Here is a 27074-nt window from a genome sequence, read left to right on the forward strand (position 1 = left end):
GTTTAGTTCAGGTGTCATAGCAGAACCAAAATGTGTAAGATGGTCCTGATTTAGGATGGTCTGATTTAGGATTCTTTGACTTTACTGTGATACAAGGCAGTATGCATTCAGATTTCAAATTTAGACAGTTTCCCTGGGTGAGTGATGGGGTAAGATACTTTCATGATGCTGGATAGTAGCAGGGAGCCTCAGTTCCCAGTCAGCCCTGTGATCAGGGGGGTACATAATTATTTTGTACCCATACAACATTCTGTTTTTCACTTTCAGTAGTCAATAAATTATGTGAGATATTCAACACTTCATTATATTTTAGTATATGTGCTGCCAAAGGGAGCACTAACACTTCATTATAAAATAGGCTTTGTGTTAGATGATTTTGCCCAACTATAGGCTCATAGGTAAGCATTCTGAGCACGTTTAAGGTAAGCTAGGTTAAACTATGATGTTCTGTAGGCTAGGGGTATTACATGCATTTTCAACCTACAGTATTTTCAACTTGCAATAGGTTTTTTGGGATGTAACCCTTTCATAAGTCAAGGAAGAGCTCTAAAAGTTATTGTCAACCCAGGAGTTGATAAAGCAAAAGCTTCTATAACTTATTATAAGTGGAATTGAAAGCATTAAACTTCAAACCATAAGAAAGCAAGCAAGCAGATAGCTTTTAATACTGGATGTTACAATTTGGGATTAAGAAGAGGATGGAATAAGAAAAATATGAACGGATATGAAAAACAAGATGGGATATGGAAGAAAAGACCAGAAGTACCTGTTGAGGAAAGGAATACTGAAAAATGGGGAAGAGTGGGGTTTTTTTTGTTTTTTTTTTAAAGATTTTATTTTTAAGTAATCTGTATAGCCAACGTGGGGCTCAAAACCACAACCCTGAAATCAAGAGTTGCGTGCTGTACTGAATGAGTTAGCCAGGCACCCCAAGAGTGTTCTTTTTTGTACACAAAACTAGAGGCTTATAAAAGTCTTCCCACTGCAGCAGCAAAAGGTATTCATAATAGGTCTTTTCAGAAGCATATATGCTCTGTTGGAGACGTGTATCTCCAGTATTTATTAAACTGAAAGACTGTGTAGCTAAGAATAAAGTCTGTAAAGATGAGTTTTGAACTGTGCTGTATGTTGTAAATCTACATCTACAAATTATACCTACGATACTGGTATCCAGAGATAACTATAACACGGCTGTATATTCCTTTAAATCCTGTGCTCATTGTGTACATGTGTTTTACAAAATTAAGATTGTGTTGCATATATTTTTACCCTAGTTGTTTTAGCCTAATACTGTACCACAAACATTTCCCATGTCTTTGTGAAGATGAAATTTTCATATTTCATACTTTTATGAAAATGAATTACAAAGTTTATAATATTCTCTGGCATTATGTTTCATGAGAAATGTATCTACTTTTTATTTTAAAATGCTCTTGTTTTAATTTTTTAATGTTTGTTTATTTGAGAGAGAGAGAGAGAGCATGAGCAGGGGGAGGGCCAGAGAGAAGGGGACGGAGGATCCAAAGCAGGCTCTGTACTGTCAGCACAGAGCCCGATGTGGGACTTGAACTCATGAACTGTGAGATCATGACCTGAGCCAAAGCCAGACACTTAATTGACTGAGCCACCCAGGTGCCCCTGTATCTACTTTTTAAAAAGTCATCTTTAGGGGTGCCTGGGTGGCTGAGTTGGTTAAGTGTCTGACTCTTGATTTTGGCTCTGGCCATGATTTCCTGGTTCATAAGATCGAGCCCCATGTCAGGCTCTGCACTGACAGTGCAGAACCTGCTTGGGATTCTCTCTCTCCCTCTTTGTTTGCCTCTCTCTCTCTCTCATGTGTACATGCTCACTCTCTCTCTTGAAAATAAAATAAATAAACTTTAAAAAGTCATCACTAGAACAGATTTGTGGAATTCTGAATCTAATATGTTAATAGCTTTACAAACAAGTTTATAATGTTATTTATTTATTCATTCATTCATTCATTCATTCTCAGGTAGGAGTGTTCTGAGGAAACGGAGTATATTTATTTTTATTTTATTAAAAAAAAATTTTTTTTTAACGTCTATTTATTTTTGAGACAGAGAGAGACAGAGCATGAACGGGGGAGGGTCAGAGAGAGAGGGAGACACAGAATCTGAAACAGGCTCCAGGCTCTGAGCAGTCAACACAGAGCCCGACGTGGGGCTCGAACTCACAGACAGTGAGATCGTGACCTGAGCAGAAGTCGGATGCTTAACCGACTGAGTCACCCAGGTGCCCCGGAAACGGAGTATATTAACTTGGCCTGAGGTAACCCACTAAAGGAGCCGTGATGAGAAATGAAGAGAGGGAGTGTTAGGCCTACTGTGAAGGGACTTTACCACCAGGCCACTGCTTGGCTATTGCACTAGCCAGGGTTGTCTGGAGAAATAGAACAAATAGGAATGAGATTTATTATAAGGAATTGGCTCCTGTGATAAAAGAGGCCAAGAAACGCCAGCATCCACAAGCTGGAGTTTCTGGAAGGCCAGCAGCGCACTGTGAAGGCCTGAGAGCCAGAGAATTGATGGTGTAGATTATAGTGCAAGTCTGAAGGCTTGAGAACCAGGAATGCTGAGGTCAGACTATCAGTGTCCCAGTTCAAGCATCAGAAAGGCAGATAGTAAATTCAACCTTTCTCTGCCTTTTTGTTCTCAAGGGATTGGGTGAGGGCCATCTGCTTTACTCAGTTCACCAATTCAAATGCTATTTTCTCCCAGAAACACTCTCACAGACACACCCAGAAGTAGTGTTCAACCAGTTTCTGGGCATCCCTAGTGAAGTTGACATGTAAAATTAACCATCAGAGATGTTTTCCTTTAGTGGTAGAGAATTCATCTCTCTGTCTTTTTTTTTAAGTTTTTATTTAAATTCCAGTTAACATACAGTGTAATATTAGTTTTAGGTATACAATATAATGATTCAATAATTCCATAGATCACCTGGTGCTCAGCACAACACGTACCCTCCTTAACCCCCATCACCTATTTAACCCATCCCCCTGCCTACCTTCCCTCAGGGATAACCATCATTTCTCTATAGTTAAGAGTCTGTTTCTTGGCTTGCCTGCTTCTCTCTTCCCCCCCACCCCCTTTTGAGCAGAGAAGGAGTGGGTGAAAGCTATGCTTTAGGAATATTGGTCTACTCAAGTCCTGGGAATAGCCTCTCCTAATAGAGTAGATCTGCCTCTGCAAATCATTCCAGAGCACTGCTGGGAGTAGATGCAAAGTACAGGAAGGGGTGCATACAGAGGTACTGTGAAGAAGAACCCAGTTGAATTTGGTGAACTTTTGTGATTTTTGAGTAGAAGTACCACTGATAGAAGTAGGGAGCATTACATTCACCTTAGGGGTAGGATGAGCTGGAAATGAGAGCAAGACAGGCATCCAAGTGGAAATGCCCCCCAGGCAGACAGGAACATAGTGCAGAAGTTCTGGAAGGAAGGAAAAGCTATGATAAGAAATGACAAAGTCATCAGTCTGTGTAGAGATGATTTTGAAGTGAGGAGTTGGACTTAAAGCCCTAAGAGAAAACAGATGAAGAACTGAAAGGCTGAGTTTTGAGCCCAGAGGTAGGCAAGCACTTCTCAGCCCCTTGAGCAGACTTTCCAGGTTCCTTTGGGCAGATGTTGCCACTCCTTCTTCTGACATCTCAGAGCATTTGGTACATTTCTTGGATTGACGTAGTGTTCTTATGTAGACTCTAAGTTTTTAGATTGTAATTCTAAATTTGTCAGACTAGAGATTCTGTTCTAGTTACCAAGTCTGAATAAAAGACATGTAGGTTCAAAAGTCTAGTTTTATAATAAAAAGCAGTACATTTTGAACAAATTTTAGGCTCTTTTGGCTGACCAAAAGTTCAACCAGATGACATAATTTTTGTTGTTTAGTTTCGGGAGAAAAAGAACTCAGACTTGTCCTCATGGAATTGTCTTTAATTTTATGTGAGCCACAGAGGAAATAGGCTGCTCTGATAAAGTGATACTTAAGCTAAAACCTGTGGGATTCTGAATTGCGTTCGTTATTAGAATTCTCCAGTGACTTTCTCGATATTTGTTTTAAAGATCTAGAAACAAAACAAAACAAATAACTTTTTTTTCTCCTTTGTAAGATGATGTGACTTGTACTTAGATAAGGGAAAATTTGGTCTGTGTTTTTTTTTTTTTTTTTCTTATACTCTTGTCTATTTAAAGCGACCAGAAAAAAACTGTTGTATTGTGTAGAAAACTGAGAATAACAGTAAAAGCTCATGGTTTTTATTTTAAAGTCATGAGCGTTTTACTGTAACATTGGTATGAATCATTTGATGGTATTTGAGTCTTTATCATATGCCAAGGATAGACAGGTGGTGTTGATACAACCTTACCCTTAAAAACTAACTGCAAGAAACAGTATTTTAGAATGATTATATGATGAGCAAAGAATCGAGATTTTGATCAATTTTAAGATTACCCAGAGTACCAAGTTTAGCAAACAGGAAGAATGCTTCTTAAAAGTATTTTTTAAATACAAGTTATTGTATATAAATAATTACTGACTTCTAGTGGTAGTTTAAAGTTGATAACATGTGTTTGTTTGCTTTTCTTTAAAAAATTTTTTTTTTAATGTTTGTTTATTTTTGAGAGAGGGAGACAGAGAGCAAGCAAGGAAAGGGCAGAGAGAGAGGGAGACACAGAATTCAAAGCAGGCTCCAGGCTCTGAGCTGTCAGCACAGAGCCTGACATGGGACTCGAACTCATGAACTATGAGACCATGACCTGGGCTGAAGTTGGATGCTCAACTGACTGAGCCACCAGGCACCCCTGTTTGCTTTTCTAACTTGTTCTAAATAAACTCTAATTCTGATTTTCTCAGTTAGTAGCTGGATTACCTTAGGCACACTCCATAAGCTAGTGGAACCCCAGTTCCCTTCATTAGGAATCTAATAGTAATAAAACAGTAAGCAATAAACTCAGCCCTTTCTAAGTAAAGGTTCGCCATTATGATCATTTTTGTAGGCTAGTGATAACTACTAGCTACAGTTGTCACATTATTAAGTCATTTAATCAACATCTGAGAACTCCTTAGGACACTGTTTTGTAAATATTAAAATTGCCTAGTGGGAGACCTGGTATGATTTTTTTCTAAGGTGTCCTTTTGGACATAGTCCACATCTATTTTAGATAATTTGCATATAAATTTAAAGATAAGATGCAGTATTCTATTTAATTGTTTATAGTCTATCCCAAGATGCCATTTTGTGATTGCATTTCAAAGTAGAATTAGGTAATTTTCTTTTTCTCTATTATTTTATGTAATTTTATTTTGTTTGGTGTTGCAGAAGAATTACTGCTTACCTTTCCCCCCTCCCCTCACATTGTTCTTAGAACAAATTATAAGGATATAAAGAAATAAAAGTAGGCTCCAAGATCATGCCTTGTTGATTTAAACATGCTAACAACTTAAATTCCCATGAAATACAAAGGCATCACTTTAGAGAACAAATTATTGCTCAGCAAAATTAAGGTGAAGGTGGGAGCCATTAAATTGTACAAGCTTCTGGAAGAAGCATATTAACATTTCTGTGCAGATAATTTGATTCTTGTTTGTAATATGTGGTCTTTCACATGGTGCTTGTCTTTGGGCAAGTATCTTGGGAAATAACAAACACTAATATAGAAATTAAACATTTAAACTTTATTATACCTCAATTAAGTTGGAATTAGCTATTATGGAAAACCTAACTTTCTTAAGATTGCCTTTAAAATAGCAGCCGTGTATAAGGTATTAAGATTTGTTTCAAGAGAACAGAAGTGTGTCAAAAACAAAACTACTGAAACCCAAGTGTTCAGGTGCCCAAGCTAGACCCCTGGAAATTGCCCCGGAGTCTCCCCCGTTTCAGCTAGTCAGCACCAGTCCTGAGGACCCGCTCTCTAGTGATTTCTTCTGACTTGAGCCTATGGTGTGGTTTGAGAAATCTGCCACCAGATTATCTCAGCTTGGTCTCTGGGAACCACCCAACAGTGACCATCACAAATTGCAGGGCCACGGAGCTGTTGGTGGTAAAATCTGTCGTGATCCTGTGGAAGACTGCAATCTGAGGAGCTGCCTGACTGCTTCTTACATCACAATTAAAAATGCTATCATGAAGATGGCAGCATAGGAGGATGCTGGCCTCACCGTGTCCTGCTGATTGCTTAGATTCCACCCACATCTGCCTAAATTACCCAGAAAACTGCCAGAAGACTAGCAGAATGGACTCTCCGGAGCCAAGCGTAGACAAGAGGCCCACGGAGGTGGGTCTGCCTCCCTCCCGGTGCTACAGGGCCCCTCCCGCAAGGGATCACCGACAGCAAAGCAAGCTAAGCCTGCCCCTCCCGCCCCTGTGCACCTTGCAGATCCACCCCAGCTAATATGCCAGATCCCCAGCACCACAAGCCTGGCAGTGTGCAAGTAGCCCAGACAGGGGCCACACCACTCCACAGTGAGTCCTGCCCCTGGGAGAGGAGAAGGTAAGGTACACACCAGTCTGATGATGGCCCCAGCGGTGGGCTGGGGGCAGACATCGAGTCTCACTGCGGCCCTGCCCGCCAACACAAGTTACTCTGGACAGTACAGGGGAAGTGCCCTGCAGTTTGGAGCCACCTGAGGGACTACCCAAAATGATGAAATGAAAGAACTCTCCTCAAAAGAAACTCCAGAAAGTACGACAGCTAACAAATTGACCAAAAACAATTCAAGCAATATAACGGAACCAGAATTTAGACTAATAGTCATAAAATTAATCGCTGGGCTTGAAAAAAGTATAGAGGACAGCAGAGAATCTATTGCTACAGAGATCAAGGGACTAAGGAATAGTCAGGAGGAGCTAAAAATGCTATAAATGAGGTGCAAAATAAAATGGAGGCGACCACAGTTCTGATTGAAGAGGCAGAGGAGAGAATAGGTGAATTAGAAGATAAAATTATGGAAAAAGAGGAAGCTGAGAAAAAGAGATTAAAAAAATCCAGGAGTATGAGGGGAGAATTAGAGAACAAAGTGATGCAATCAAATGGAACAATATCCATATAATAGGAATTCCAGAAGAGGAAGAGAGAGAGAAAGGGGCTGAAGGTGTACTTGAACAAGTCATAGTTGAGAACTTCCCTGATCTGGGGAAGGAAAAAGGCATTGAAATCCAAGAGGCACAGAGAACTCCTTTCAGACGTAACTTGAATCGATCTTCTGCACAATATATCATAGTGAAACTGGCAAAATACAAGGATAAAGAGAAAATCCTGAAAGCAGCTAAGGTTAAACAGACTCTAACGTACAAAGGGAGACCCATAAGACTAGTGGCAGACCTATCTACTGAAACTTGGCAGGCCAGAAAGGAATGGCAGGAAATCTTCAGTGTGATGAACAGAAAAAAATATGCAGCCAAGAATCCTTTATCCAGCAAGTTTGTCACTCAGAATAGAAGGAGAGATAAAGGTCTTCCCAAACAAACAAAAACTGAAGGAATTTATCACCACTAAACCAGCCCTACAAGAGATCCTAAGGGGGATCCTGTGAGACAGAGTACCAGAGACATCACTACAAGCATGAAACCTACAGACATCACAATGACTCTAAACTCATATCTTTCAATAATAACACTGAATGTAAATGGACTAAATGCTCCAACCAAAAGACATAGGGTATCAGAATGGATAAAAAAAACAATACCCATCTGTTTGCCATCTACAAGAGACTCATTTTAGACCTGAGGACACCTTCAGATTGAAAGTGAGGGGTTGGAGAACTATATATCATGCTACTGGAAGTCAAAAGAAAGCTGGAGTAGCCATACTTATATCAGACAAACTAGACTTTAAATTAAAGCCTGTAACAAGAAATAGAGAAGAGCATTATATAATAATTACAGGGACTACTCATCAGGAAGAGCTAACAATTATAAATGTCTATGTGCCGAATACGTGAGCCCCCAAATATATAAAACAATCACAAACGTAAGCAACCGTATTGATAAGAATGTGGTAATTGCAGGGTACCCTAATACCCCACTTACAACAATGGATAGATCATCTAGACACAGGATCAATAAAAAAACAAGGGCCCTGAATGATACATTGGATCAGATGGACTTGACAGATATATTTAGAACTCTGCATCCCAAAGCAACAGAATATACTTTCTTCTCAAGTGCACATGGAACATTCTCAAAGATAGGTCATATACTGGGTCAAAAGAGCTCTTTATAAGTATAAAAGAATTGAGATCGTACCATGCACGCTTTCAGACCACAATGCTATGAAACTTGAAATCAACCACAGGAAAAAGTCTGGAAAACCTCCAAAAGCATGGAGGTTAAAGAACACCCTACTAAAGAATGAATGGGTCAACCAGGCAATTAGAGAAGAAATTAAAAAATATATAGAAACAAATGAAAATGAAAATACAACAATCCAAACGCTTTGGGATGCAGCGAAGGCAGTCCTGAGAGGAAAATACATTGCAATCCAGGCCTATCTCAAGAAACAAGAAAAATCCCAAATACAAAATCTAACAGCACACCTAAAGGAAATAGAAGCAGAACAGCAAAGACAGCCTAAATCCAGCAGAAGAAGAGAAATAATAAAGATCAGAGCAGAAATAAACAATATAGAATCTAAAAAAACTATAGAACAGATCAATGAAACCAAGAGTTGGTTTTTTGAAAAAATAAACAAAATTGATAAACCTCTAGCCAGGCTTCTCAAAAAGAAAAGGGAGATGCCCCAAATAGATAAAATCATGAATGAAAATGGAATTATTACAACCAATCCCTTAGAAATACAAGCAATTATCAGGAAACACTATGAAAAATTATATGCCAACAAACTGGACAACCTGGAAGAAATGGACAAATTCCTAAACACCCACACACTTCCAAAACTCAATCAGGAGGAAATAGAAAGCTTGAACAGACCCATAACCAGCGAAGAAATTGAACCGGTCATCAAAAATCTCCCAACAAATAAGAGTCCAGGACCAGATGGCTTCCCAGGGGAGTTCTACCAGACGTTTAAAGCAGAGATAATACCTATCCTTCTCAAGCTGTTCCAAAAAATAGAAAGGGAAGGAAAACTTCCAGACTCATTCTATGAAGCCAGCATTACTTTGATTCCTAAACCAGACAGAGACCCAGCAAAAAAAGAGAACTACAGGCCAATATCCCTGATGAATATGGATGCAAAAATTCTCAATAAGATACTAGCAAATCGAATTCAACAGCATGTAAAAAGAATTATTCACCATGATCAAGTGGGATTCATTCCTGGGATGCAGTGCTGGTTCAACATTGACAAATCAATCAATGTGATACATCACATTAATAAAAGAGAAGATAAGAACCATATGATCCTGTCAATCGATGCAGAAAAAGCATTTGACAAAATTTAGCATCCTTTCTTAATACAAACCCTCAAGAAAGTCGGGATAGAAGGAATCTACTTAAACATCATAAAAGCCATTTATGAAAGGCCCACAGCTAATATCATCCTCAATGGGGAAAAACTGAGAGCTTTCCCCCTGAGATCAGGAACATGACATGGATGTCCACTCTCACCGCTGTTGTTTAACATAGTGTTGGAAGTTCTAGCATCAGCAATCAGACAACAAAAGGAAATCAAAGGCATCAAAATTGGCAAGGATGAAGTCAAGCTTTCACTTTTTGCAGGTGACATGATATTATATGTGGAAAACCTGATAGACTCCACCAAAAGTCTGCTAGAACTGATACATGAATTCAGCAAAGTCGCAGGATACAAAATCAATGTACAGAAAACAGTTGCATTCTTATACACTAATAATGAAGCAACAGAAAGACAAATAAGGAAACTGATCCCATTCGCAATTGCACCAAGAATCCTAAAATACCTAGGAATAAACCTAACCAAAGATGTAAAAGATCTGTATGCTGAAAACTATAGAAAGCTTATGAAGGAAATTGAAGAAGATCTGAAGAAATGGGAAAACATTCCATGCTCATGGGTTGGAAGAATAAATATTGTTAAAATGTCAATACTACCCAAAGCTATCTGCAGATTCAATGCAATCCCAATGAAAATTGCACCAGCATTCTTCTCGAAACTAGAACAAGCAATCCTAAAATTCATATGGAACCACAAAAGGCCCCGAATAGCCAAAGTAATTTTGAAGAAGAAGACCAAAGCAGGAGGCATCACAATCCCAGACTTTAGCCTCTACTACAAAGCTGTTATCATCAAGACAGCATGGTATTGGCACAAAAACAGACACATAGACCAGTGGAATAGAATAGAGACTCCAGAATTGGACCCACAAACGTATGGCCAACTAATCTTTGACAAAGCAGGAAAGAATATCCAATGGAAAAAAGACAGTCTGTTTAACAAATGGTGCTGTGAGAACTGGACAGCAACATGCAGAAGGTTGAAACTAGACCACTTTCTCACACCATTCCCAAAAATAAACTCAAAATGGATAAAGGACCTGAATGTGAGACAGGAAACCATCAAAACCCTAGAGGAGAAAGCAGGAAAAAACCTCTCTGACCTCAGCCGCAGCAATTTCTTACTTGACACATCTCCAAAGGCAAGGGAATTAAAAGCAAAAATGAACTATTGGGACCTCATAAAGATAGAAGCTTCTGCACTGCAAAGGAAACAATCAACAAAACTAAAAGGCAACCAACGGAATGAGAAAAGATATTTGCAAATGACATATCAGACAAAGGGCTAGTGTCCAAAATCTGTGAAGAACTCACCAAACTCCACACCCGAAAAGCAAATAATCCAGTGAAGAAATGTGCAGAAAACATGAATAGACACTTCTCTAACGAAGACATCCAGATGGCCAAGAGGCACATGAAAAGATGCTCAACGTCGCTCCTCATCAGGGAAATACAAATCAAAACCACACTCAGATACCACCTCATGCCAGTCAGAGTGGCTAAAATGAACAAATCAGGAGACTATAGATGCTGGAGAGGATGTGGATAAACGGGAACCCTCTTGCACTGTTGGTGGGAATGCAAACTGGTGCAGCCACTCTGGAAAACAGTGTGGAGGTTCCTCAAAAAATAGATCTACCCTATGACCCAGCAATAGCACTGCTAGGAATTTACCCTAGGGATACAGGAGTGCTGATGCATAGGGGCACTTGTACCCCAATGTTTATAGCATCACTTTCAACAATAGCCAAATTATGGAAAGAGCCTTAGTGTCCATCAACTGATGAATGGATAAAGAAATTGTGGTTTATATACAGAATGGAATACTACATGGCAATGAGAAAGAATGAAATATGCCCTTTTGTAGCAACATGGATGGAATTGGAGAGTGTCATGCTAAGTGAAATAAGTCATACAAAGAAAGACAGATACCATATGTTTTCACTCTTATGTAGATCCTGAGAAACTTAACAGAAGGCCATGGGGGGAGGGGAAGGAAAAAAAAAGTTAGGGAGGGAGCCAAACCATAAGAGACTCTTAAAAGCTGAGAATAATCTGAGGGTTGGTGGGAGGTGGGAGGGAGGGGAGGGTGGGTGATGGGCATTGATTGAGGAGGGCACCTGTTGGGATGAGCACTGGGTGTTGTATGGAAACCAATTTGACAATAAATTTCATAGAAAAAAAAATAAAAATGATATTATGAAAAAAACCTAATCACTCAACAAATTTTGAGTTCCTACTCATTGTAAGCACTGAGACATTTAGAGATTTAAACAAAAAATGGAAAAAAAGGTAAATACAATACCTTTCTTGCAGGAACCCACATTATTTTCTGATTTTGAAAAATCACTGTGTTGGGGCAAATGGGTGGCTCAGTCAGTTAAGCATCCGACTTCGGCTCAGATCATGGTCCCATGGTTTGTGAGTTCAAGCCCCACATCCGGCTCTCTGGTGTCAGCACAGAGCCTGCTTTGGATCCTCTGTCTCCCTCTCTCTCTGCCCCTCCCCTGCATCCTCTCTCTCTCCCTCAAAAATAAATAAGCATTAAAAAAAATAAGAATCACTGTGTTGATTTTAGGAGTTTCAAAATAGTAATGTTAACATTTTAGGATTATCTCATAAATTCATAGGATTGCAGCATTCTTAAAATGAGACTAAATATCAGTGACCTTCTAAAGTAATTAATCTTTTGTGTGATATTTTCTGAAGTGATGCTTCTTGAAATTCACTTTCTAAACCATTTTTTATTTGGCAGTCCTCAGTAAGTGAACATATATTTGGAGTGAAGTCTCCTTCTTGAGAGGTGGGCCCTGGAACTATGGACCTTGTTTTAAGTCCCAGGACGAGTTTAGGAGCTGGGGGACCTTGAGAAGGTTACTTAACTTACCAAAACCAGTTTTTTCTAATTTGTAAAAGGTAGGGTAGGGGGCAGGGATCGTAATTCCTTCATAGTACTAACCACATAACATTGATACAAAAATTAAATCAATTGGTGTGTATAAAGCATCTGATAAATTTTAGCTGCTGTTTATACAGCGATTATTATTTGATTATTGTAAATTTTTTAGTATTTTATGGGAAAAATGCTTCATCAAAGAGAAATACTCAGAATCCTCTGTTTAAATTTGTTAAAGTAAGAAATAGAAGTTTACATCCTCTACTCTTTCTTCTTATGTCTCCCCTTCCTCCCAACCCCCACTCCAGTGTAATCACTGCTAATAGTCCAGTGTGTTCTTCCCCATGTTTCCCATGCTTATGTAGCAGAGCTGTTTGATCTTGAACTCTTAAAGAAGCAGAATTGGGTCTAGGAGTTTGCCTGAAGGAGGGATTGTGAAGGCTATGTCCTGTCCAGTGACAGTGGTTCAGGAGCACAAGCAAATAACTAGATGCAACAAATTCTACTTGTGTATTCAGGCTGTGGGAGAAGAAGAAGGTCCTTTTACTAGTTTTAATTCTTGATTGGGTGAGGAAATACAGCCTTGTTTTGAGTCTCCCATGATGATAAATCTTCAGAGCTAGTTAAATGTGGCAGTGAGCATCGTCACCAGCTTGCAGTTGGTTTCTCACACTGTGTTCTCTTGCCCTATGTCTTTGTACTCTGCCTAAGTACCCTGACCGATACGCTGTTCCACTGTCTTCACCTCAGTCAGTCTTGATCATCCTACAAGATCACCTCCTCCAGGACTAAACACCCCAACGGTTGGCTTCCATAGTATTAGTAGTAACCTGTACCTACAGACCTCTCTCTTCAGAAAGTACTGTTTGTGTCTCTTTTTCAAATTTCAACCATAACTTCAATAGGGTGGTGAACATATGTTAACCATTTGTGTATTCTTAGCACCTAACATGGTAACTGGCATAAATGAACATCAGTATATGTTTATTGATCTGAATGAGCTAGCTGTTGGGCAAATTAGCTTTTTTTTTTTTTTTTTTAAATCCTGGTGTTTACTCCAAATAGGGGACAGTGAAGTTAATTCAGTTATGAAATTGGCTTCATTTGAATTTCATTCCAATGTAGAATAAACTTGTCCTTTAGAGGAATCCTACTTTTTATGTTTGAAAGAAAAATAAAATTCTTAACCCTAAGATTTAAGTCTGTCTTCTCTTCCTATCTTCACACTTCACAAATTCTTAGCAAATTTTCCTCATAGCTTTCCTCACAGAAAAAGTAGAGGTCATTAAGCATGAACGTATGTATCGCAGATTCCTTTGTGCATCATTCACATTTATACGTACTTTGTTCTGACCTGAGATGAAGAACTAACTCCTTTTATTATAATAGTAACCCTTCATCTGTGTCCTTTTTTCCTTTTTTTTTCAGTTTTTTTAAATGTTTTATTTATTTTTGAGAGAGAGAGAGAGAGCATGCATGCATGCAAGCGTGGGAGGGGCAGAGAGAGGGAGACACAGAATCCAAAGAGGGCTCTGGGCTCTGAGCTGTCAGAAGAGTCCAGTCTGGGGCTTGAACCCACGGACTGTAACCTGACGTGAGCCGAAGTTGTTTAACTGACTGAGCCACCCAGGTGCCCCCTTTCATTTGTGTTCTTAATCCCATTCCTTGTTGTTTTTTTCTTTCTTTCTTTCTTTCTTTCTTTCTTTCTTTCTTTCTTTCGAGAAAAAGCATGCATGCGTGTGCCATAGGGGTAGGGCGGGAGAGAGAGAGAATCTTAAGCAGGCTCCAGCGTGGAGCCCAATGGGGCCTTGATCTCACAACCATGAGATCCTGACCTGAGCCGAAATCAAGAGTCAAGCATTTAACTGACTGAGCCACCCAGGCACTTCTGTTTCTTCAAAACCTCAACCACCTTTCCTACTTTGTGTTCTATCTTCCACCTTGCCTTTGCCATAGACTCCTTCCCAACAGCCCATGTTCATGTCCAATTCTCTCATCCTTTGTCCTTTGACTTACCTTTCATTGCAGTGGCTACTTTTACCCTTTATTCCTTTCAGAGGCTAAACGTGACATGCCCTCCTTCTTCAACCTTCAGGCATTCTTAGGTTCACGGAGGTCTTACTTTCTAATTCACACTCCCCAGCAACAATTTTACACCATCAGCCTTTTCCATAGTCAACAGACATCGTAATAAATAAATGCTGTAGGAATGGCCCCTTTGCAGCTTCTTTTACTATGATGACTCCCTTTTTGAACTTTCCTTCTCCCTAGATTTCTGTGATACCGTTTTCTCTTGGGTCTCCTTCCACTTCTCTATCACCTTGACGTCTCTTTTCCTGAGGAATCTCATGACCTTACCTGGTGTCTGACATAGGTGTCTGTGTACCTAGGACTTCCAAACTCACATCTGGAAATTCAGATCAGAACCTTCAAATTGCTGCACGTCTTCAATTTATATCCCACTTCAGATAAAACCTTTCCAGTCTGAGTTTTTATTATCTGCCCTCTCATGTGACCAGTTGCTTCTAAAATTTGACACATGGCGAAAGGCACCATTCCTCATCCCATCAGGCAAGTTAGAAACCATAATGTCATCTTCTATAACTTCTTTACATGTAGTAAGTCATGAAATATGGTGTACTAAGTCGTAAAACATGTACTAAGTAGAAAAACCCAAACATGTCTTGATTTAATCTTGTATTTATCTCTGTTGCTATTGCCTTAATTTTGATCATCTTCATTCTTCTCCTGAATTATTTCAATAACTTTACATTCTTGTTTTGTTTTTTTTGGCCATTCCTACTCCAAATTAGCCTGACACCCAAAATCCATCCATTACTCTGTCACAGGAGTTAGCAAGTAGAGATAGTATCAAATCCTTCTTCTGGTGAACCTTGTGACTCCCCATTTTCTATGGAATGAAATCACTACTCTTAGAGTTGTAGGACTGAACCTTTGAAATATGACCCATGCCTGTGTTTTTGATCTTCTCTCTTACTTCCTTCCATGAAGAGTGAACTGGTGTATACAAACAGTAGGAAAAAAGGATGGTACAAACCATTGATTTGCCTTTCTCCTTACACTAACCAACTCTTTAGGTAATTGAGGATTTCCTTTAGTTGGATTCAACCTGGTGCATTAGGTATTTGGGGAAAAAGCATCCTGAAAACGTACTTCTTAGGTATCCTTTTAAGCTAAATATTTCTTGAGATAACAGATATAATTCCCTATAGCAGAAAGTGTACAAGCATTGTCCTAAGGTAGCATTTCTATTTGATCTGATGCATAATTTAGAATATAGCTATCGCTCAGCCTCCTTTGACAATGAATTTGAATATTCAGCTCTATGAATGTAATTGAAGAGAAATCTTTACTTTGGAAATAAGTGTATTTTTGTGACAATTACCAGTTGCATTGGTAGGCAATGGAGGAATGAGACAGACCTTCCTAATATTTGTTGATAGCATTGTATATGAAATGCTGCTGAACTAGTCGATATGATGTTCTTTGATACAGATTTTCTCATTCTACTCTAAGGAAAATGCTTTGTGAAGCGCCATTCATGCTGGTTAGTATGAAAAGGCATGAGAAAAACTTTAACATAAAGCAGGGTATTTAAGGCAGACAATCTCAAATGATGTATCTTTCCTTTAAAATGAATATATAAATGGGAAAACTACACTTTTGAAAAGACTTAAAATTTGCCATTCTTCTTTCTAATGATCAGCTACAGCAGACTCATGACTGTTTGTCAGTATTTCTATTAAGTGATAGAGGCGTTAATAGCAGTATAATGGTTTTTAAAACGCTGAGTATTTTATTTATTTCATTTTATTTTTTATTTCATTTCCTTGATGTTTTCTTTCATTATTCATCCTGTCCAAAGGATGGGAAGCTCCTTGAAAGTAGATGGTATGTCTTGTGCACTTGTGAGCTCTTGATACCTGACCACAGGGCAGCACACAGTAATTGCCTTATGCGTGAATAAACTTATCAAACGTTAGTTTTATTCCAGAATTACTCTCAAGCAGCTTAATAGTTCAAAAATCTCAAGGACTAAAGAGCTGAAAAATGTGTTTTAGTAACTAAATAACTAAATTTTCAGGTGAAGCAAATTCTGGAATTTAGGTTTTCTCTGGCTTCCGTTTTAGCATTTAATGGATTAAAATTCACCCCAAATGCTTAAAACATGCCTCAAATCATACACAAAACCTAAAAAATAAGATTATCTGCGTATCTGTCTTAATATTCTCTTTAAACTTCCTTCCTCCCCCAATGTTAGGAAAGAGAAAAAATATGTCGACCAATGCTGGAAAGACGTTGCTGTTGGGGATTTCATTCGCCTTTCCTGTAATGAGGTTATTCCTGCAGACATGGTCTTACTCTTTTCCACTGATCCAGATGGAATCTGTCACATTGAGACTTCGGGTCTCGATGGAGAGAGCAATTTAAAACAGAGGCAGGTGGTTCGGGGATATGCAGAGCAGGTAAATACTGTGTTCTCACTTGGTGACTTATTAACATTTTTCCTTTCAGAAGATGACCGAGCTCATTTTTCACAGAGACAGAAAATGAGATTTTTAAATTTATTTTTACCATTACAAAATAGAAGCCCAGAGGGCTTAATCCATTTCCAGATATCCCTGGAAGTGTTTTATAGATAATAGGCTGTTAAGACTTTGAAGTTCACACATTTTAGTCTGGCGATCCTATATTTTTTGGAACTGAATTAAAGGAAACTAACAGAATTATTTTGCAATTTGGAAAATTATTTTGCAATGGAAACGATCACCTTCTGTTCCTACAATGTATAATTGCATACATACCCAGACCTTTTGAGACTTGTGTAGTTTCTCATGCCACAGGGCTTCTAGACTCTTCACCACACTGTGGCGAGGGAAACAAGAACTGTGAAGTTCTGTGAACATGAGTTTGAATGAATTCTAGCTCTCCTATTACATTATTGTGTGGCCTTGGGCAAGTCACTTATTTTGTGCCTCAGTTTATCTTAAAATAGAAATGATGATGCCTGTCTCATAGCATTGCTGTGAGATGTAAATGAAGTAATGTATGTAAAAATATCATGTACATTGCTTAAATATTAGTTTCCCTTCCCTGTCTCTGGAAGCACTTGAGGTGAAGTTTTTAAAAATTTAATAGTCTTTAAATTTCATATATTAAAAAATAAAAAAAAATTAAAAAAAATAAAAAAAAATAAAAAAAAAAATTTAATAGTCTTTTTAAAACTGAACCATTAAGTCAGGTAACTGACTTAAACTGAACCATTAAGTTCGTAAACTAAAAAGTGTTTTAGCCAAATAAATGCCCTGATCTTTAGTAAGTTTCATGATATGGTGTAACATTGGGCCGTCTTTCTATCTATGGATTTAATTTAGATCCTGTGATTGATAAGCCTCTCAGCTTCGCATTGTCACTTTTGTGAACATTTATATTACTAAGACGTTTGTAAAAATCTTGTACAACTTGAGATTCCATTATATACTACTAAGTACCTATTCTGAAGGTAACACCAGTTGATTAATCAGTACACTTTGGGATCAATTAAGGGTGAGTGCTCTGGAATCCCACGACCTAGATTATAATCCTGTTTCTAAACACCTCCTTGTGTGGAGACCTAGAGCAAATTACTGATCTTCTCTCTGTGTCTCTTTCTTTATCTGTTAATTAGACCTAATTATAGCACCTACCTCATATTAAGAAATTAATATGTTTAAAGTACATAATAGAGATTCTACTACATCAAAAGAACTAAAAAATTAATGATTAGCAAATCAAATCATCTAATTATATAACTCATTTTCCATATGTTTTGCTGTGATACGTTAATACTTGATGAGATATATCAATAATAGTTTTTTTTACTAGGCAAACATTCATATGAAAACAAGGAAATGAGATAAGGTTCCCCTGGCTTATTCTTAGTGAATCCATGCCTGTGTTCTATAAAAACATTTTGTTTATTTGCTCACGGGTTTCATAAAGCATACTAAAATTACCATTTAATCCATTAGAGAATTTTGTAAGATGCTGACGTCCAGCTTATTTTTAAATTTTTAAAGAAAATTTGCTGGGATAAATGCATAATGTGCTCAGAGTGTTCGCATACACATTTAATCTCCGAAAATCCCTACATGATAAAAGAATAACAACAAAGTATTTTCAGCTTTTCAGTGATTTCTGCATAAAGGAGCGTTTGCTGTATGAATAGAAGGTCTTCTCTGCAGAGAGTCCTGCATGGATTCTAGTGTATGAATAAGACCTATAGATGTTTGTTAATGCTCCAGGACCGTCCCCATTCCACATATTCATTTATGATTATGCCTGTACTGTTCTTCATTTTCTTTATTTGGGCAATTTGTGACTTAAATTTTGTAGCAAGAATGCATTAGTTTTATCTTAAGAGTTGGTGAAAGGATAAACACTTAAATATCAAGGGTTTAACTTTGAATTTTTCTTGTGTCATGATTTTAAAATATGTAGATATGTGTGTGTGTGTATATATATGTATATATATATTTTTTGTTTGTTTTTAGGACTCTGAAGTTGATCCAGAGAAATTCTCCAGTAAGATAGAATGTGAAAGTCCAAACAATGACCTCAACAGATTCCGAGGCTACCTGTGAGTGATACATGACTTAACCTTCATTGGTATGAGTAGAATTATGTGTTGCAATTATATTTAACGCAATAATATTTTTGTGTATGTATATCCAAGTTAAATCACCAAAGGCCATGTGTTTAGTCACCTATTAATTTGTCTTTATTTTAATAATCTGGTAAATATTATTAACTGGGTGTTGTATGAAAGCCAATTTGACAATAAATTATATTTAAAAAATAATAAAAAAATAAAAACCATAACAAAAGCTTGTTCTTAAAATAATCACAAAATCTCGGTCAGTGGTGTAAGAATGTTTTACATGAGCTCTGTATTAAGCTTAAGACATGTTGTTTGGAAGGAGGGGCCTTCACAGAACTGGCAACCTAGATGACATGATAGGATAGTGTCCTCCTGCAGAATTAGAGTATCAAGTGGGTATTTCTGGTTGGCAAAAGTTAGCCAAGGAATTGAAATGTGTAAGAAAAAGTATGGGAAGTCACAACAGTGTTCATTCTGGAGCCCTTGAGGCATCTATATCCCTTTTGCAAGGGCAGCTAGAATTTGGTGTCTTACCTAATTTCAGCCACTTAAGTGCTTTATGCCTTGAACCAAGTTATTTACTCTTTTTGATCCTCAGTTCCCTGATTTTTAAGAGGAGAGGAGACAATCAGATCTACTTCATAGTAGTGATCTTATGAGAGAATGGTAAAGAAAATTTCCAACTCATTTTGGAGACCAGGATTATCCTGATACCATAAACATACAAAGACACTTATGGAAAGATCAGTGTCCTGCATGAACACAGATGCAAAATTATGGCAAATCAAATCCAACGATATATAAGAAGGATAATATATCATGACCCAGTGGGACCTATCCCAAAAATGCAGGTTGGTTTAATATTAGAAAAGCAGAGTGCTTGAGTGGCTCAGTCGGTTGAGTGTCCAACTCTTGATTTCAGCTCAGGTCATGATCCCAGGGTTGTGGGATTGAGCCCTGTGTCAGGCTTCACCCTGAGTGTGGAGCCTGCGTAAGATTTTCCCTCTCTTCCCCTCTTCCCTGGTCCCTTATTCGCATGCTCGCTTGCTCTCTCTCTCTCTCAAAAAAAAAAACAAACAAACAAACAAAAAAAAAAACCTTAATATTAGAAAGTCAAATGATGTAATCCACCATATTAACAAGCCCCAATTAACAAATTAAAAAAGAAAAACCCAAGTGATCATCTCATGAATGTAGACAAAGCATTTGACAAAATCTAACTTCTGTTCTTGCAAACTGGAACTAGAAAGGAACTCTCTCAACCCGGTACTGGCATATATGAAGAACCTACAGTTAGAATCATACTTAATGGTGCAAGACTAAATGCTTTTAAATGTTTTTTCCCTAAGATCAGGAACAAGACAAGGATATTTACTCTCACCACTTTTATTCAATATTTCACTAGAGATTCTAGATTAGTGTAGTCAGGCAAGAAAAGGAAATAAAAGATTTCAACTAAAAAAGAAGTAAAACTGTTTATTATTCATAGATGGCTTGATGCTGTTTGTGGAAAACCTGATAAAATCTATAAGAATTTAACAATTGGGCTTAACAATGTTGTAGGAAACAGATCAATATACAGAAATCCATTGTATTTCTATATACTAGCAATGAGCAATCAGATATTGAAATTTTTCAAAATACAACTTATGATAGCATCAGAAAAAATGAAATACCTGAGGCTAATCCTGACAAAAGTTGTGAAACACCTGCACACTCAAAACCATTGAACACTGCAGAAAGAAATGAAAGATCTAAATAAATGGAGCAATGTATGCTGTTCATGGGTTGAAAGACTCAGTATTGTTATGATTCAGTTTTTTTCCAAATCGATCTGTAGATTCAATGTAATCCTAATCAAAATCCCAGCATGTTTTTTTTTTAAAGAAATTGGCACGTTTATTTTAATTTTTTTTCCAAATCGATCTGTAGATTCAATGTAATCCTAATCAAAATCCCAGCATGGTTTTGTTATTTTTTTTTAAAGAAATTGACAAGTTTATTCTAAAATTTATATGGGATTGCGAAGAACCTATATTACCTTAAAACAGCACTGAAACAGAACAGAGTGGGAGAGCCAACACCGCCTGATTTCAAGACTTCTAGTAAAGTACAGTAATCAAATTAGCATCATTTTGGCATAAAGATAGACCAGCAGATCAGAAAAGATTAAAAGATTATAGAATCCAGAAATTGACCCACAAATTTATGGACGATTGGTTTTTGTTGTCCATAAATGTGCCTTTGACAAAGGTACACACAAGCAATTTAGTGAAGCAAGGTTTTTCTTTTCAACAAATGATACTAAAACGATTGGATATCCATATTGTAGAAAATAAACTTCAAGCCATACCTCTCACTGTTTAAAAAACTGAACTAAAAATGGCTTCTATAGTTTAATGTAAACCTAAGATTTGAAACTCCTTAAACATGGAGGAAACATAACAGAAATCTTTGCTATCTTCAGTTAGGCAAAGACTTCTCAGAACACCCAAAGCACAATAAAAGGACAAAAACAAATACATAAAAGAACTTCAGAATCAAAATGAAAACCTTTTTCTCTTCAATGACATTATTAAGTGAATGAAAAAGATAAGTAACAGATTGGAAGAAAATATTCTCAATGCGTGTAACTGATGTGTTCAGATTATACAAAGACATCTTAAAACCTGGTAATAAGGGGCACCTGGGTGGCTCAGTTGGTTAAGTGTCCACCTTCAGCTCAGGTCATGATCTCATGGTTGCTAAGTTCAAGTCTTACATCCTCTGTCTGCTGTCAGTGTAGAGCCCGCTTTGGATCCTCTATTTCCCTTTCTCTCTGCCCCTACCCTCTCGCGAGCATGTGTGCATGCTCTCTCTCTCCCTCAAAAATAAATAAACATTAAAAAAAAAACCCTCAGTAATAAGAAAACAAACAATAAGTTTTAAAATAGTCCAAGAAATTTGAACAGACACTTCACCAAAAAAACGTATATAGGTGACAAATAACTGTGTAGAAAGATACAAGTTAAAACCACAGAGCTACAACTACTAACAGTTCAAAAGACCCAACTATACCCAATGCTGGTGAGTAAGTAGGAGAACTGGAGTGCCCACTTACTGCTTGTGGGAATATAAAGCAATTCAGCCACTTTAAAAAACAACTTGGAAGTTTCTTAAAATGTTAAACATGTGCCCACTGTATGATCTGGGTGTTCCACTCCTAGGTAGTTATCCATGAGAAAATAAAACATTTCTTGGTAGAGTAGTCTGTACACAAATATTCATAGCAGCTTTGTTTGTAATTGTCCAAAACTGGAAACAAGCCAAATACCATCAACAAGAGCATGGATGAACAAATTGTATATCCATACAGTGTATGGAATTCATTGCAGGGGGAATTCAGCAAAAGGAATTCACTGGTGCTACATGCTAAAATTTGGATGCATCTCTGAATGTCATGTTCAGTGAAACAAGCCAGGCAGGAAAGAATATATACTCTATGGTTTGATTTATATAATTTCTTGAAAATAAACCTAATTTAAAGCAAAAGAAAGCAGATAAGTGAGTGCCTTAACTAAATTTCTGGAACTGGACTCCTAGTCTACCTTGTCAGCCTCTCTCTTCATCCCTCTTGGACATATTTTTTCTTTTTCTTAATAGACACATTGGAGCATCGTTGGCTGTTGTGAGTACTCAGTCTTGCCCTAGAACCCTTACCTACTTCTAAGGCCCCACTAGCCTCTTGGCTGTCCTAATTATCACTTGCCTCTGGATTCTCTGATGCCACGTTCACCTGCTCTTTGGTTTTTCCATTCATGATGGGCTCCTCTGATGTCTGTCTGCTTCAACTGTGCTGCCTTACTTTCTGATTAGTCTGATCTGACCACTGGAATTGCCTTTCTCTTGGAATCCACAACTAAAGCTGCTCTCTGCTTCTTTTCCCTCCCTCAGATTCTGTCTTCCTCAGTAATTAGATTTTCCTGGGTCTGCTCTGTTGAAGCTTCTATTAAGCTGGCTTCAGCAACTTGCAAGGAAGCATTGAATGATAGAGTCAGCCCAGGTAGATAGAGTGATTTTTCTGTGGAATTATTTTTATCCACTAAGCTAACTCCTTATCCTTTACCTGCTTTGTGGTCTGTTTTCTAAAATCAACAAAAACTGAGATGCTCAGGCTCACTTTCTATATGGTGCCTTCTCTGATCTTACTCTCAGGTAGAGCTTTCTCCCTATTTGTGTCCACAGTGCATGTTGAATATCAAGTTTCTATTATAATATCTATAATTATTACACTTACATATTTCTGTATCAGTCACTTCCCCTTAGACCACAGGAGCCAAGACTATGTGTGTTTTTCTATTCCCAGCATCTGAGTGGGAATGCTGGGCCTATAATAGATGTTGCCTAGTGATTTCAGGGGATGAGAGCTCTATGTGGACAGTCAGTGCTTCATATAGAGTCCAGAGATCTCACATCATAAGTGCCAAATAACATATACCTGTCAAGTGCAGGACCTGTTTAATGTTTGGGCAGATGCTATTATGATAGAAGTTAGGCTTTGATCTAATGATAGTAACCTAGAGTGATGTAATGGTGAAAAATAAGGATCTGGTGGGGGGAGGGGGGAGGAATTTTAAATCTTACTGAGGAACTTTGGAAATGGTTTCTATGTTGAATCTGTTCCTATAAAGGCTCTAGGGATAATGAATGTTATATTGATGAGGATTGTGTGGGGCTTGCCTGGGAACACTACATAGAAATGTCACTGTTGAACTTAAATTCTTCATCTGCAGGGGTGCTTGGGTGGCTCAGTTGGTTAAGCATCCGACTTCGGTTCAGGTCATGATCTCGCCATTTGTGAGTTCGAGCCCCACATTGGGCTCTGTGCTAACCGCTCAGAGCCTGGAAACTGCTTTGGATTCTGTGTCTCCTCCTGTCTCTGTCCCTCCCATGCTCATGCTCTGTCTCTCTCTGTCTCTCAATAATAAAATAAACGTTAAAAAAATTTTTTTATATAAAAAATTTTTCATCTGCAAAACCAGGAAGCAGAATTAAATTAAACCCAAGGACACTACACTATAGTTGTCTCTTTGTACCTAAAACCACATATGTGAAAGCATATAAACATAGATCTCCTAGAATAAGGTGTTTGCAAATTATAGGAGTGAAATGACACATCTGTTTCTTTCTCCTTTGTGTATCCTTCTTTGAAGAGTTTTCCTTAGTAATTGCAGGTAGCAAGGATACCAGATAACAATTATAGTTCTCCTACATTTAAGAAAGAAGAAACAACTTATCAACTGAAGTATATTGCTTAGAAAGCAACCTAATTTTAATGCTGAAATTAAGAGGGCATTTTCAAAATAGGTGAAATACATTACTTTTGTTTATTTAAAAAAAAGTCCAGGGGCGCCTGGGTGGCTCAGTCGGTTAAGCAGCCGACTTTGGCTCAGGTCACGATCTCGCGGTCCGTGAGTTCGAGCCCCGCGTTGGGCTCTGGGCTGATGGCTCAGAGCCTGCAGCCTGCTTCCAATTCTGTGTCTCCCTCTCTCTCTCTGCCCCTCCCTCGTTCATGCTCTGTCTCTCTCTGTCTCAAAAATAAAAAACGTAAAAAAAAAATTAAAAAAAAAGTCCAATTATTTTGCTCTTTATTTTTGCCACTGTTGTAACTTGATCAAGTAATTGCTTTGATAATTTTTAAACCATTTATTACAGAAACTTTCCAACAGGCAAAAGCAGAAAGAAAAATATAATGAACACTCATGGGCTCTCACCCAGATTTAACTATTTCATAATTTTGCCAGCTTTGCCCGCCCCCCCCCCCCCCCCCCGCCCCCATCACAGTTTACCACATTTACCAGGCTGCATCCTTGTGGTGGTAGTGAACATTGTTTTCTGGCCATCTGATTTGCTGTAAACTGTCCAGGGACACTTTCAAATCTGATGAAGGACATAGTTTCTTTTTCTACAAAATGACACACACACACACACACACACACACACACACACACACGTACATGCAGGAAATATCGCATACAATTTCAAAGCCTTCATGGATAGGGGCGCCTGGGTGGCGCAGTCGGTTAAGCGTCCGACTTCAGCCAGGTCACGATCTCGCGGTCTGTGAGTTCGAGCCCCGCGTCAGGCTCTGGGCTGATGGCTCGGAGCCTGGAGCCTGTTTCTCATTCTGTGTCTCCCTCTCTCTCTGCCCCTCCCCCGTTCATGCGCTGTCTCTCTCTGTCCCAAAAATAAATAAAAAACGTTGAAAAAAAAAAAATTTTTTTTTAAATAAAAAAAAAAAAAAAAAAAAAAAAAAAGCCTTCATGGATCTCTTGATCTCCACCCCAGGTGGATTTGCTGTTAGAGACGCTTGATTAGGTACCTGTGGAAATAGGTACTTGCTATTGTGTATCATCTGGAGGCCTGTGATGTCCCCTGTCCCATTGGTGGTTCTATTAAGATTGGTGTTGTCAGCCATATTCTTTCATTATAAAATCCTCATCAGGCTGTCACCTATTGGGTTTAGCAGCCACAAATTACCATTCCCTAGAACAGTCCTTGATTCTATCCAGGTTGAAAATGGAATTTTTCTAATTCTATCAAGAACTTTTCCCTTGTCAGTTACTAAGTTACCTGAAACACAGTTTGTACTAGCAGCAGGTTCCTTATTTGGAATATTTTTTTTTTGAGGTTTTGTAGTATGAGAAGTTGACAAACAGGAATGATAGAAAATGATGGTAGCTGAGACTTGTTGCATCTTTTACCAAGCCAAAGCAAGATAAGAAAAACAAAGGGCCCAGAGATTTGAAACCTTTCTTGTGACCTGCTTGACTTAATACTCCAGTCAAGAAAACTCAGAATGCATGATTTTTATTTTTACATCCCTACTTTTGCTATTTAAAAATGAATCTCTATGCTATCTTTCTTATAGAGAACATTCCAACAGAGAACGCGTGGGTCTCAGTAAAGAAAATTTATTACTTAGAGGATGCACCATTAGGAACACAGAGGCTGTTGTGGGCATCGTGGTTTATGCAGGTTAGTTACACTTCTGATTTTCACTGTTGTCTCCTCTGTGTTTTTCTTCAAGTTAACATTTTTCGTTTATTCAAAATGCAATCTACAAAAGCAGAAAGGAAATTTTGTCTTCGTAAACTTAATCCTCGGTCTCTTTTTCTAAATGGATCACAAAAGCAAACTAAATTAGCAAAATCTATTGTGCAATTACTCTTTATTAAATTATCTGCCGCAGAGATTTAAAAATATGCTATTTGCTATCTGGCTTTAATTTGCAAATTTTCTGACATGTTACCTACGTAGGCCATGAAACCAAAGCAATGCTGAACAACAGTGGTCCAAGGTATAAGCGCAGCAAATTAGAAAGAAGAGCAAATACAGATGTCCTCTGGTGTGTCCTACTTTTGCTTGTGATGTGTTTAACTGGTGCATTGGGTAGGTAAATTTGATTTTTTTGCTGACGTCTTTTCAGCAAGGTATTTATTTAAAAGTATTTTATTTTCAGAATATTGATGAATATTTGACTTCTGTAAAGGAGGTTTCATTCGCCATTCATTTTTTTCCTCACATCTTTATCTTTCTCAATCTCTGATCTGAAAAACATTAATGTTGATTATATCCAGTTACATGGGGCCACAGTAGTAAAGGGACCTGGCAAGACATTTAAAGAGAGACCGAGACAGGAGAATTTGGAGCCTTTTGAATTTTAATTTGTTTTAAAAAAATAAACAATGGGTCTTCAACCAAAATAAATACTTTTATTCCTCTTTAGGAATGAAGTTCTATATTTACATAGTGTATACGTAGCATTCTTTTGATGTCTGTGTGTTTTTTGAAAGGTCATGGAATCTGGTTGAGTAGATATGAAAACATAATATTTTTTAATATCCCGGAGCCTGATGGAGATGTCATATCACCAGTGTTGGCAGGATTCTATATGTTTTGGACCATGATCATTTTGTTACAGGTAATTTGTGTTGAGTTCATCATAGAATTTTGAGGACTTTGTTACTTAATCCAACTACATTTGGTTTCTCACCCGTTATTTTCCCTCTCTAATATTTTTTA

At 37.9% G+C, this 27074-nt stretch overlaps 1 protein-coding gene across 3 annotated transcripts in view; it reads left to right on the plus strand.

The window, feature by feature from the left end:
- ATP10D (ATPase phospholipid transporting 10D (putative)) overlaps positions 1–27074 on the plus strand; it is a 109610-nt gene that overhangs the window by 30141 nt on the left and 52395 nt on the right. For all 3 annotated transcript variants that reach the window (XM_078446141.2, XM_060655090.3, XM_060655093.3), the window contains 5 exons: positions 16632–16836; positions 18904–18989; positions 25921–26027; positions 26310–26441; positions 26846–26973. In XM_078446141.2, coding sequence (XP_078302267.2) covers positions 16632–16836; positions 18904–18989; positions 25921–26027; positions 26310–26441; positions 26846–26973 — 658 coding nt within the window. The remainder of the gene's footprint in view (positions 1–16631; positions 16837–18903; positions 18990–25920; positions 26028–26309; positions 26442–26845; positions 26974–27074) is intronic.

Source organism: Panthera onca, chromosome B1 (genome assembly GCF_046562875.1).
Source record: "Panthera onca isolate mPanOnc1 chromosome B1, mPanOnc1 haplotype 2, whole genome shotgun sequence".
NCBI classification, from domain to species: domain Eukaryota; kingdom Metazoa; phylum Chordata; class Mammalia; order Carnivora; family Felidae; genus Panthera; species Panthera onca.